Source organism: Microcebus murinus, chromosome 10, assembly GCF_040939455.1.
Source record: "Microcebus murinus isolate Inina chromosome 10, M.murinus_Inina_mat1.0, whole genome shotgun sequence".
Classification (NCBI taxonomy): Eukaryota; Metazoa; Chordata; class Mammalia; order Primates; family Cheirogaleidae; genus Microcebus; species Microcebus murinus.
In genome coordinates, this window is record NC_134113.1 from 12452484 (window position 1) to 12466325 (window position 13842).

General features: G+C 41.7%; 1 protein-coding gene across 6 annotated transcripts in view; it reads right to left on the reverse strand.

The window, feature by feature from the left end:
- HMGXB4 (HMG-box containing 4) overlaps positions 1–12753 on the reverse strand; it is a 36824-nt gene extending 24071 nt beyond the window's left edge. Inside the window, exons 1-5 of one of the 6 annotated variants that reach the window (XM_012787047.3) lie at positions 12661–12753; positions 7225–7373; positions 6903–6981; positions 6681–6795; positions 5167–6128 (exon numbers count right to left, since the gene is read on the reverse strand). In XM_012787047.3, the coding sequence (XP_012642501.1) occupies positions 5167–6060 (894 nt within the window). In that variant the 5' untranslated portion in view covers positions 6061–6128; positions 6681–6795; positions 6903–6981; positions 7225–7373; positions 12661–12753. Of the gene's footprint in view, positions 1–5166; positions 6129–6680; positions 6796–6902; positions 6982–7224; positions 7374–8020; positions 8120–12654 lie in introns of all 6 variants that reach the window. The other 5 variants (XM_012787041.3, XM_076007051.1, XM_012787042.3 and 2 more) reach the window with 5 other exon arrangements.
- Between the last annotated feature and the right edge of the window lie 1089 nt (positions 12754–13842).

Consider the following 13842-nt stretch of genomic DNA (forward strand, 5'->3'; position numbering starts at 1 on the left):
GCGCTTGGGAGGGATCTAGGTTACAGGCTCCTTATGAGAATCTAAGGCCTGATAATCTGAGGTGGAGCTGAGGCAGTCATGCTAGCACTGGGGAGTGGCTGCAAATACAGATTATTGTTAGCAAAGAGGTTTGACTGCATAATAAATGTAACATGCTTGAATCATCCTGAAATCACCTCCCCCTCCTGGCCCTAGTCTTTGGAAAAACTGTCTTCCATGAAACAGGTCCCTGGTGCCAAAAAGGCTGGGGATCACTGATTTAGATCATACCTACACCTTGCTCATAAACTTCAAAATGTCCACTATCGCCTGTAATCCTAGCACTCTGGGAGGCCGAGGCGGGCGGATTGCTCAAGGTCAGGAGTTCAAAACCAGCCTGAGCAAGAGCGAGACCCCATCTCTACTATAAATAGAAAGAAATTAATTGGCCAACTAATATATATAGAAAAAATTAGCCGGGCATGGTGGCGCATGCCTGTAGTCCCAGCTACTCAGGAGGCTGAGGCAGAAGGATTGCTTGAGCCCAGGAGTTTGAGGTTGCTGTGAACTAGGCTGACGCCACGGCACTCACTCTAGCCTGTGCAACAAAGTGAGACTCTGTCTCAAAAAAAAAAAAAAAAAAAAAAAATGTCCACTATCAACTCCCTTATTTTGGTATTTAAGATTCTTTACAATTTGCTCCCAACCTACTTTTTCAATACTAAGTTTTCATCCATAGATTCATTCACTTGACATATACTTACAAAGTGCCTCCCAAGGATATGGAGGAGTTGAAGGTACTATAAAGGTGACTAAAACCATCCTTACCATAAAGGAGTTTACAGTCTTTTAATGGAAGAAATGGAATATGTACAAAGATAACTCCAATATAAGGAAGAAAATGAGCGCATTAAGAGAGACAAGAAGGTGTTTTGGCATTAATTCTCCCTGGCTAGTTCAGGATATCTTAGAAGGGAAGGCAGGGGTTCAATACGTGAGAAGGGGGAAGCTCACTGCAAAAAACGAGCAAAGGAACGGAGAGGTAAGAACATGTGGGAAACAAGTTTGATTTCCACATGATGTATGTAAAGCAGACCAATAAGTAGTAAAGCTAAAAAGAGAGGATTAGAGTTAAATCCAAATAATTATGAATGCTTGGCCAAGGTCTGGACTTTGATATTTATTCATTTAACAAGTATTTACTTTCTGTCTACAATTGGCCAGACTATAGGTTAAGCACCAGGGACAGAATAAGAGCAAGACAGACATGATCCTAGTCTTCTTGGAGCTTACAGTCTAACATAAAAGCAGTGAGGATCCACTGAAGACGCTCAACACAGAACTGTCATCACTGAGGGGGTAGTTAAGACCACTCTGGCATCAAAGTGTAAGATTAACTTCATGGGAGAAGAAATGAAATGAAAGGGAGGGAAGAGGCCCAAGATAGTGGCAGTGGTAAGGGAGAAGATAAAGCCTTGAAAGTTATTAACGAGGAAGACTCTCAGGCTTAACACAGGAGTGGAAATAGAGGAGAGCAGGGAAGAGGGAAAAGTAAAAGTGAAGTATAATATTGGAAAAAAATCAGAACAGTAGTTGGCTCTGAGGGTTGGGATTGACTGGAAAAGGGCATGACAGAGCTCTCTAGGATGATGATAATGTCTGTGTCTTGGTAGAGGTTTGGTCACACGCATTTATCAAAACTCATCAAATGGGCCAGGCGTGGTGGCTGACGCCTATAATCCTAGGACTCTGGGAGGCTGAGGCAGGCAGATTGCTCAAGGCCAGGAGTTCGAAACCAGCCTGAGCAAGAGCCAGACCACGTCTCTACTATAAATAGAAAGAAATTAATTGGCCAACTAATATATATATATAGAAAAAATTAGCCGGGCATGGTGGCGCATGCCTGTAGTCCCAGCTACTTGGGAGGCTGTGGCTGGAGGATTGCTTGAGCCCAGGAGTTTGAGGTTGCTGTGAGCTAGGCTGACGCCACGGCACTCTAGCCTGGGAGACAAAGTGAGACTCTGTCTCAAAAAACCAAAAAACTCATCGAATGGGATATTTAACATCTGTGCATTTCACCATATGTACATTTTATCTAAAAAAAAATCTCTGAAAATACTGAACTCAAGTTAATGATATACAAGCTGAAGAGGGGTGTAGTGCATGATACAAACAACTTACTTTGAAATACATTTTAACAAGTTAAGATAGACTGATGGATGGATAGATACATGATAAAGCAAACAGCAAAACAGTGACTGTAGACTCCTGGTGGAGGGCATGTGGTGTTCATGTACAATGCTTTCAATCCTTTTTGTTTCAAAAATGTTGTTAATAAAATGTTGAGAAGAATGGTAAGCATACAGTTTTGAGACTGGGTTGACTGGTAGGACACTGGGAATGTAGAAGGAGATGTGCATTTAGAGCCCAGGATGATGAGCTCAATTAGTGACCCAAAGCATCTGAGTAGAAATATTTACGCAGGCAGCAGGAGATGCACGAGTAGAGTTAAATTATTTTACTCTGCTGCATCCTAAACATCTCTGCCTCCATGTATTCCCTCCTCCTAAACTCCTTTCCCTTCTTTGAGCTTCCTCTGAACACCATTGCCCTCCCATGTTCAGCACTGTACAATCAGTTCATGACATTATCATCTACCACTAGACTGGAAATTCTTAGGGTAAACAAAATCTTACAGATATTTCATAAAGCGGTTTTCAAATAAGCAAATGAATAATACCTGACTTATTTGAACATCCAGGTCTTTATGGTCACACTGATTCTTGGCTTAGAAAGTATAGTTTTGGCCTGGTGCGATAGCTCATGTCTGTAATCGTACTAGCACTCTGGGAGGCCTAGGCAAGTGGATCACTTAAGGTCAAAGGTGGATCACTTAACCAGCCTGAGCAAGAGCGAGACCCCGTCTCTACTAAAAAAATAGAAACAAATTAATTGGCCAACTAAAAATATATAGAAAAAATTAGCCAGGCATGGTGGCGCATGCCTGTAGTCCCAGCTACTCGGGAGGCTGAGGCAGAAGGATTGCTTGATCCCAGGAGTTTAAGATTGCTGTGAGCGAGGCTGACGCCAAGGCACTCTAGCCTGGGCAACACAGTGAGACTCTGTCTCAAGGAAAAAAAAAAAAAAAAGAAAGAAAGTATAGTTTTGTTTTTTCTTTCTAAATTAGATACACACACACACACTTTTAAAAAAGGCACCCTTTATAAAAGTGGGGAAAATAACTTCTACTTCATACAGTGAAATGAAATTCCCATTCCTAAATTTTTTTTGTGTGTGAGACAGTCTTGCTTTGTCTGGATAGAATGCAGTGGTGTCATCATAGCTCACTGTAACGTCAAACTCCTGGGCTCAAGCAACACCCCCCCCCCCACAACTCCTGTCTCAGCCTCTCAGAATGCTGGGATTACAGGAATGAGTCACAGTGCTTGGCCTCCGAAAATCTTAACATATCCGATTTTCTCTTCTTAGTAGCTTTTCTTTCAGATTTAATCTGACATTTCATTTTGCAGAACTATAAACAAAACAAAATGGTTGTCCTTAGGTAGCAAAACTATCCTTTATTTCTTTTTTTCTATTATTCTGAGCTATATTTCTACAAAAATGTTTACTTTGATAACAGGGACAAAAAGTCTATATATTAAAGGAAACTATTAATGACAGTCATCAGACCCTAAAGTATACTGCTAGAAACTTTTGAGTTGTAAAGAAACAAATCAAACCAAGGTTACCGATTTCTCATGCCTATAAACTAAAATAAAATCTTAAGGCTCCCCCTCCCACCGGCTGACTGAATGGACCCCCCCTTGGCCAAAACTAAAGTGCCTACAAGGTAACGGTGAAAGAACACACATTTGACACTAAAAAGAATACTAGGTAGTAGCCAACTCCAGTTAGTGGAAAGCCATTAGCTTATTCTGTTATTTTGTTCATTATTCTACCAATTTTGACAATCTATTTTTTAAAATGGACTAATGAACACCTTTTATACACCTCATTATGCCCCCTCCTCCCTTCCTGGAGACATCCTTTGTAACCCATTAACAGGCCTAAGGGAATGCAAAAGAAATCTGCAGGCTCTCAATTTACACAACAAACATATGTCTCAGTGGCTTATCTCTGATTGACAGCTCCTTATCTTAAAACATTCCAAGCCTTTAGACAAAGCTTCATGTCTTTAACCAATTACAAATCAAAGAATCTTTAAACCCACCTATAACCTATAAGTCCCTCCCCCTTAAAGATGGCCCAGCTTTTCTGGCCAAACCAGTGTATGCCTTCCACATATTTATTTATGACTTTACCTGTAAAACCGTTTCCCTGTAGTAAAAAAAAAAAAAACAACAAATAAAAAATATAAAAAAATTAAAAAGAAAAATAAATAAATAAAATAAAACCAAACCATAACCCAGCCACACCGAGTCCACTTGCTCAAGGCTTCTTGGGTGTGGCTCCAGGTCAGGATCCTCAAATTTGGCTCAGAAAAAAAATCTCTTTATTTTACAGTTTTGGCTTTTTCCATTGACATTCCTCTCTCTCTATTCATCAGAGAGCTATGGTAAAGAAACTATGTCCCTGCTCATATTTGCACTTCCCGGCACTACCCATAGCATTGAGCTACCCATAGCATTGAGCTTCGCATACCATACACAAGCACTCAGATGGTGAAAGAACACACATTTGACATTAAAAAGAATTCTAGGTAGTAGCCAACTCCAGTTAGTGGAAAGCCATTAGCTTATTCTGTTATTTGATTGTTTGTTATTCTACCAATTTTGATAATCTATTTTTCAAAATGGACTCAAAGAACACCTTTAATACTATCCCAACTGCCCCAGGCAACAGTGCTGCTAAGTGAAAGAAATTGGGTTTAGCTGCTAGGAGTTCTAAGAACCAGTTAGAACAAGCAATGGTATACCTAAACCCATACTTGGCACTATGGGAGAATAACTCTATTAAGAAAATCCATGAATAATTAAGATTGCTCCTATTTTTGTACCAGGCAGACTCAACCATTGCTAATACTTTATATCATTCCAACCGATCTCCCTGACCATGTTAAATTCCCAATGGTTCACCTCAATTGTTTAACTCCCAAATCTACTTACTATTCTAGGAAGAACCCCTGCTTCATCTCTTACCTCCACCACAGTTTAAAAAATGTATTACCTTTTCTCCCCTCTCTCGCTCTTTGTCCTTCTCTTCTTTCTTCTTTTTCTTCTCACTATGCCCGTCAGTGTGGAGGGCAGGAAGTGGAGGGGGAGGGGCAGGCGTTCCAGCATATGGGATGGCTGGAGGAGGGGCAGGTGTCATTGTGACCTCTCCCCCAGCTGCTGCTGTGGCAGAAAGTCCTGAACTTCTCTTGGACTTGGAGTGTCGCTTCTCTTTGTGTTTTTCCTTGTCCTTTTTCTTTTTGCTCTTCTTTGACTTCTTTTTCTTCTTTATTTCCCGGTAAGAATCATCTATCACTAACTCCCCAGCCTCTAGTTCCCCACCAGAGGATGAGTCTGATTCTACTAGAATAGGCTCAAGCCCTGAAAAGTCAAGGTTAGCACTGTGGGATTCTGGGAACTGGGAGGCGTCAGACCCACAGCCTTCAGGGCCAGGGGATGAACGTGGGTCTGAGGATGACTTGTGCTTTTTCCGGGCTGTTCTCAGAAAGCTCTGTAGCTCGTGTCCTAGGAGTAAAGCACCTTGCTCATCCCGAGCTGATTTCTTTGAGCATCTTTTCACAGTCGCTTGTTGAGAGGGATGTTGAAAAGACTCCTCATCAACTGAGCTGCTTCCCTTCTCCTTTGGTGAAAGAATAAGTTTCATCTTTAAACCATCAGGCTCTCGAAGGGTCAGTGTCTCTGTGTTCACATAGAGCGGTTTCATTTTTTTGGATTTGTGGGAGCCACCATCCTCCAGGGATAGTTCCCCACTGCTTCCGCTTACTTTCTTTCTGTGGTGTTCCTTTCTACTCTCCGAATGGCTTGAAGAGCTAGAGGATTTCTCCCCTGTCTTTTTGGAGGATTTGGAGCCAGGTGCCAGTGGGGAAGTGATAGCTCTTAATAGGTCCATGGCTGTATCAGTAGGTTGTGGGCTGGACTTTTTCTTTTTCTTCTGTGACGACTCCAAAGACGAAATGTCTAGAAATAATCAAGAGAAGTACTGTCAATATGACAGGGAGCAACTTCTTACACATTTCCTCTCTCACCAAAAACACCCACCTAACAAAAGGAAGAGGCTAATAGGAACGATTTGAAGGGAGATCCTTTAACTGATCCTAACATTCAGAGATGATGCCCATGTGCTTCTTGGCTTGATATACTTTGCCTCTGACCCTGGAGACAGTTCTTGCCACTAAAGTTGTTTTTCTTCACTGAGTCTTCAGAAGCAACCAGAGAGCATACCCAGAATGGACTATAGCTGTGGGATTATAGGGAGTTACAATTTAGATTGCAGACAGAGTATCATTTGTTTCTGTGTTCAGGACAAACCCATTCTGATAAAAGTTTAGTCTCATCAGCTATGTGCATAACACAGCTAAGAAAACTGGTTCTGTGAGTGGATATACACTGGTTGAGAAGTGACCCACAGGTGCAGGCCAGAGGGCCTAAGGACTACACATGGCAACAGGGACGCTAGATAACAATGGGCACAAGATAAGTGGATGATTGGGGGGAGAAGGAACCTGGTACCTGGTGTATCACAAATGAAGACTGTTCTTCTATGCTGAATCCTCCAAAATACCAGCCCTCCACCTCTCTCCTCCTTCACACTGGTTTACCGGCACTCAGAACAAGAACCACTGTCCTGTTAAATAGGCCACTGAGTCAGCAACATCTGGATCCCTTTCCCCTACCCCGACTCCAAGAACCAGTGATGTGTTTATCCCACCTGTTGCCCCTTTCCATTCTTACCTCCATAGTAATAATCATCAGAGGAGTGCTTCCTCTTCTTCTTGTGCGTGTCCGTCCCCAAGAAGTAAAATTCACTATCCTGCAATCAGACAGGGAAGAATTAACCAATACTAAGATGACAAGGCAAGAGTAGTTTGGAAGCACTCTTGTTCTTTGATGATATTTGACTTTGGAAAACAAAGTGCAAGAAATAAAAACAGAATGGAACAATCTTTTATTTATTTTTTTCTAAAGTTTTTAAATGACACTTCCTTCTTCAAATATTAGGAAATATGGTAAGCAATAGTTTAAAACTTTCCTAATTCAAATGTTTGGGATTTACCTTTAACTTCTTCTTGGAAGAATTCCTGACCTGAGCAGCAATTTCTTCCTCTTCCCTTAAAAAATCTTTATAAGAACGTTTCTTTTCTCGTTGGCTTCGGCCAGCTGCAAGTCCTATGTCCTCAAAGGTGTGATCACCATCAAAGCAATCTGAGAAGCACAGGTTCATTTGGGAAAGGAAATAAGAAAGTAAGTAATAACCAATTACCATGCATATAATGCAATAGCCCCTCTATTACCCAATCAGAATAATGTTCCAATAAGTCCACTGAAATACAGGGCTAGACTCAAGGGGACAGAGTATTTCTTGATGACCTGGCTGCAAATACAAGAATCAAACCTGAAGAAACAATGCTTCCACGCTATGCAAAGCTTCCATGTGCATCCTCAGACATAGTTTCTTAGCTGTGATTTGGCAGGTGGACACAGACTTGCAGAGGTAAGGCTGAAAAGAATGAGGATTCATGTGCTGTGCTGCTCTGTGGGAGTCCAGTATATGATTCCTATCCCCACACTCCTGCACACTGGAGCTGGCAAGGACCAAGAGTGCTGCAGGGGATCATCCCAGTAAACTAAGAGACTCATGTTTCAGACTCTCGTGTTGGAACCCCTGTCCTGGTTTTCGTTTCCATGGGCCCAATCTGGGGATGACGTGGAGGCTGAGTGTCATAATAGTGCTCTGGACCATCACTTGGGAGTCCAGGCTGTGATGCCCAGTCCTGGTCTCTATATCCATGGGCTGCAAGGATTGAAGAGGATACCCCCTTTGGAATGCTTCTCAGATTAAGGGGTCATACCTTCTTTCTTCACGGAGTCATCATAAGCCATGGTGGTCCTGCAAGGCCTTTGAGAATGTGTCACTGTGTCCAGGCTCCTTCCCGTCTACAGGACCAGGTCTGAGAAACAAAGAAGGAAAACCCTCCTGTAATGCGAAATCACTGTGGAGAAGCAACCTTCCAGATGAAAATGCGTAGTGATCCAAGGGCCGACTGGAAAGGCAGCAAGAAATAGAGGAGTATCTTGTCACCTCCTCATTCTGTTTGTAAATATATTGGGGTTGAAACTGCAGGAAGTATGCTAGGCTTAATTAGATTTCAGTCATGAATTAAGGTTGTCATTTGGGGAAGTATATAAAATACCTCCTATATAAAAAATATTTTCAAAATTAATGAGAATTTCTGAAATGCCAACAGGACTAGGTAAAAACTGACATTAAGTCAGAGGGATAGGTTCATTCAACCACGGTTACAAAATGCAAAGGTAAAGCAAGATGTAGAGGAAGACAGATTACACCAAACACTTGAAGACCACAAAATCCTACCAATTTGACTGGTGAAATGATAAAATCTATTACATTGCAGTTTAAACAAAAATGTTGATAACAGCAAACGGATATTAAGACTTTACAGCATAATTTCTTTTGTATGTATTTTGTTTGGCTATAAGAACTTACTTAAATTTATAGAATTATAAAAATAGATACACTGCTTACATTAGTTTGTAAGTTAGTACTCTGCTTTCACCACTAACAAGCCTTTCTTAAAGGCCAGGTAAAAACAGAGAAAATTATCATTTTTCATTGGTTATGAAATTTTTATGATTATTAAGCTCTTTGAAAATAAGAAGTATTATAATTTAAATATCCTAAATAATGTATTAAAATTAGAAAAATTATTTGGCATTCAAGTTTACATGTCTTTTGTAAACTTTGACTTTGAAGATGACAATGCTATAGGAAACTGCACTGTAAAGTTCTTCAAATACTTTATGGACAAGCAATGTCACAAGTTCTGCAGGAACTTTAAAAATTACATATTAAATATTTTGGAAATGTTCTCATCCAGTTAGTTATATGCTTAAAAGATAATCTGATTGGTCACTTAGTTTTATTTTACCGTCATTATTATAATGGGATTTAGAAATACTGAAGGACACTGTAATTATACATTACTAATCCCTTCAGGTATGTGTGGACAGTACTGAAGTATGAAACTTTTGTGAAAGAAAACATGAATTTGATTAACAAGGGAAACTTTCATAATAACAGTTACATTTAAAAAAACAAAAAGCAAAGACTTATTCGCACGAATCAGATAAAATGCAATGCACAGGTAGGTCTGAGTTGAAAAAAGAAAAAGTAGTATCACCGAGAATAATTTACAAGTAAGAATTAAGAAAAGAAACATTAAAAAAGCATTTCTCCAGGTTCCTGAGAAGTGAAATGAAGAATGGCCTTGGTCAAGGTAAGAGAAGCTAGAATAAAGTAAAGAAACTACATTAACTGGATTATTTTAAAGGTAAATGGAGAAGTGCCTGCTCAAGGGCTTTTTCATAGGACACAACGGGGATATAAAGTCAGGCCCCAGGTAAAAACACGAGGAGGCAAGATACATAATGTAGCCAGTTTTCAAGTCCCAGCATTTAACTGTCTTAAATGGAAACTGCTGTTCTCCCCTTTCCACTCAAGTGGTGCTAACTCTAAAAGGGGTGCAGGCAGGGGAAGGGGACTGTCATATAGGGAATTATATTCATTCATTTGAAAACAGTTTTATCTTTTCACTGGTACTAAAATATTGAGTTAATAAGAAAAACATACAGATTATGTTGGTTTTCATAGATTGATAATGCCAAGAACTACCACAACTAGAGACCTCAAGTCAAATGCTTTTCGTGCCAAATGAATTTTGGCAAAGAATGTTTGAGAAATAATGGCAAAAATCTTAAAAATTCAGTGTCATAAATATAGCCATTGATCTGTTGACAACAACAAAATGCACTTTTAAATGTAAGCAAAGACAGGTCCTGAGACTTATAAGCAGGGCTTCCCTGTGGTAACATCAAAACCAACATAAAACAGAGCTAAGCAATTTAACAGAATAGAAATAAGTCCCTCTGAACACAGTATAAGAAAGAAAATGACTGTGACTTACTATATTATGGAAAAGCACTCATGGTCTCATAACTGACTGCTTTAAAAAACAAATAGTGGATTTAAAAAGTTGTGAGAGAGAATAGAAAATTATGAACTGCTCCTCAGAAGCACAAGCCAACACAGAAAATGTGCTGGTGTTAGCATTATGTATTAGAGTTAGGCTCACTACTGTTCCAATTTTCTTAAAAACACTGAAGAGCAGTCTATAAATTACAGGATTAAACAACCTGAAGAAAAAAAACGAATGAGGCTTCAAGATTAGTCCAATTCACTAAAGAACTGGGGCAGCCGAGAGCTTGAAAAACTAAAATTAAACACAATGGACTATATCATAGCTTGGGCAAACTGACGGGCTCCGAATTTCTAGGTTCTTTAAAATCAGGGTATTATTGCAGTTCAGGGGTTAGTTTTAGTTGCTGACTCATAGAACAAAGATGATACCAGGTAAAGAAGTCTCAAGCAACAGTGTGAAAGAAAGGCAGAATTTAGGCAACATTTATAAAAGATCAGATGAACTCCTGATATTCCTTCTAGGTCTTGAATATTATCCACGATAAATTCAGAGTTCAGGGGTAGGAAGCAGATTATGAGGATTAATGAAAATGAAAAATATCAGGTTTGATTTTCATGTTAAAAAACAGAGGTCATAATGACATCAAATGTTGGCAAATGTAAAACAGGTGTTAAACCCATTCTGAATTCCATAATTTTGGAGTTGATAAAATTCAATGTTGTCAATTTCAAGAGGCAGGGATAATTTTGTCTGTCTCAATGTGCTAAGATATGACAACATTATTAAAAGTTCATTATTTAATATTGTTCGTGGAAGAAATATGCATCATAAAAATGTATACCTATGAAATGTGCAAACTGTTAACTGGTTCTTCTGGGATTTTTCTTCAGGATACGAAAAAGGGGAGGCAGAGTTCCTTTTGCACTTGTAGATAAATATACAAGTTATGTTAAGGCATAGGCCTTCAGGGTGATCAAAGCAATTAGGGATCTGATGATCTAAAATTATCAAATAGAGTACTTTGAACTCTATACTGAAAAAAGTTTCAGAAGGTGGTTTTTTGAGGTAATCTGAGCTGTAGCAATCATTAACAATCTTCTTCATCCAATAATGTAAATAAGTATTGAAAAAAAGGAAACAAACTAAGTCTCATAAAGTGGGCAACAAGAGAAACCCTGAAATCCAAGTCTAGTCCAGGATGACAGCTTTGCCCAAGATTCCAAGTTCTCTTCTTCCTGCATGCCTTTCAAGAACTCAAACTGCCCGTCAGTGCAGGTAAAGGAAGACGCACATCCAGCTGTTGCCAGTTTCTGAAATTTTGTTGTTATTGTTACTTCTAGTATTTGAGCAGGTGATGCGATGTCTTCTCAATTTTCTTGAGGTTTCCTCCAATCTCTGAACACAGCGACTCCGAATTCTCTTGCCACTCCCTTCTCCAGGGACCTACCTATGTGCAGCACTCACAGCCCCTGCCAGCTCTGGAAGCTGCAGGGATCCCGACAGCCTGGGATGGGGATTGAATCCTCTCATTGCAGTGCAATTAAGCGGAACCACGACCACCGCACAGATCGGCTGACAACACACATTTCCATAGACCAGCAACAGAAATCTTGACAAGCCTTGTCCAATCAACAGGCTTTATTTGGGATAAAGTTTTTTTTATTTATTCTGCTATGAGGGAATATAATCAGCCACCAGTTTAGCCATCAGAAAGAAGGGAGGGAAATTTTCTCCTTTTTCGCACGATATAAAGTGAATCTACAAGTAGTAGTTGTGGAAAGAAGATGGGCCTGTATGGAAACGAATCCCACTACGAAGGTACGTTCAAACTGGACCGCACGCAAAGAATACACACAATACCAGGTTATTTACACAAACAGTCCCCAGGACCACCATTTTTATGGCCCCCACGGCAAACCAATGGGATTCTCCCGGCAGTTTTGCAGCAACAGCTAGTTCGACAAAGCTCTGTGAAGAGGAAAAAAAGAAAGCTCCCCGTATCCTCTCCTGCCAGCCGAGGCCCCAGCCCTCCCGTCGGCGCGGCCGCGGAGCCCTGTCCCCCTGACAGCCCCAGGGACCCCCGCATCCCGCGTCCGAAGCTGCAACTCTGCCCAGACGCGGCTTCCCGCGTCCCCGGCGGCCGCACGGCGCCCCCGAGGGCGGAGACGGTCCGGGCAGGGGGAGGGGCGGCCCCGGCCCGCAGGCCCCCGGGGCGGCCGCACGCCCCCTCCCGGCCCCGCAGCTTTCCCGCCTTCCCCATTTGAACAGCTCCCGCCCGCCTTCCTTCTTCGGCCCGCTCCAGCCCCTTCCCGGGGGCGGCTGCGGCCGCTACTCCAGTCCCCGGCTCGGCCGCTGGGCTAGGCCGCGACGGGCCTGGGGCGTCCCCGAGGAGGTGTCGCGGGCCCAGGGCGGCGGGTGGCAGCAGGGCGGGGCTGCCGCCGCCTCTGGGTGGGGGCCCAGCCCGGCCTCGTGGGGGCTCCGCTCACCGCTACCTTCACTCGGCTCGGCCGGATCCCGCCTCAGCGCCGCCGACGGCCGCCATCTTGGAGAAGGAGAGAAAAGCGCGAGCCGCCAGGGAGCCTCAGTCGAGCGCAGAGCGCAGACTCCAGCTCAGGAGGGGGAATCCCGTTCGAGAAAGAGCGCCGAACGCATCGAATGAAACTCAGCTTGCTTAGAACCAGAGCTAGTATTTAGTGAGAATTTGTTATGTGCCAGGCTTGGACTAGAAGCTTTGCGAATATTATATCATTTAATCCTCTCAGCATCTCTGTGAGGTCGGTTTTGTCACAATTTGCAGAAGAGAAACAGGCTCACAGAGGTTAAGTGACTTGGCCGACGTTGCGAGCCAGGGTGCTACTCCAAATCTTCTAATTCCCGATGCAGTGCTTTTCCCCAAACACTGTGCTGTTTCCTTCAACATATTTTTATGCAGTAATTCCCCTCTTTGCAAAACCTAGATCCATCCAGATTAATTAATAGCGGTGGTGATTATTTGGAATTTAGCACCTGCATTTGAATGTTTGGCATATCTGGGGTAAGGTGGGAGACTTTATCTTTGTAACAATGCACTGTGAAATAATTTGGTGAATCTTCTACATTCCTCTCCCATAAATTTTTTTCATTTAAAATTTAGAAACAGTCTTTGGAGAGTTGAAGAGATGTCATAAACAGGAGAGAACCCTATCTTTCTGACTTGTGGATTTTGCTGATTTTTTGTAGAGAACCTGGACCAATGGGTAGAAATTACAATGTGCAGAATTTGGTTAAATATGAAGAACTTTTTTTTCTAGCACAGTTTAATAGTATAATGGGCTGCCTTATGGTTAGTGAGCTTCCTGTGACTGGAGTAGTCCAAGTAGAAACTGGTGTCTTAGTTACTGTAAAGTAGAGAGGTTAGAGATGGGGATTGGCTTCTAGAGTTATGAGCCTCATGAAACTCTATGCAAAATCATGTGCTTGTGCACATGTGCGTTTTTCTGGGGCTCAGGCCCCATCAAAGATTAAGAACCCCTGTCCTAGTGGGCTTTCCATTGCAGAATTAGATTCGTGCTTGAAGATGATGTAGTCCTGAGACCAAGAGAAGCAAGGTGATTTGTCTCAGATCACATTGCTGATTGGTGATCAGATAAGGATTAGAAGCCAGATTGTTGGACTCTTGGTTCTGTGCTCTTTTT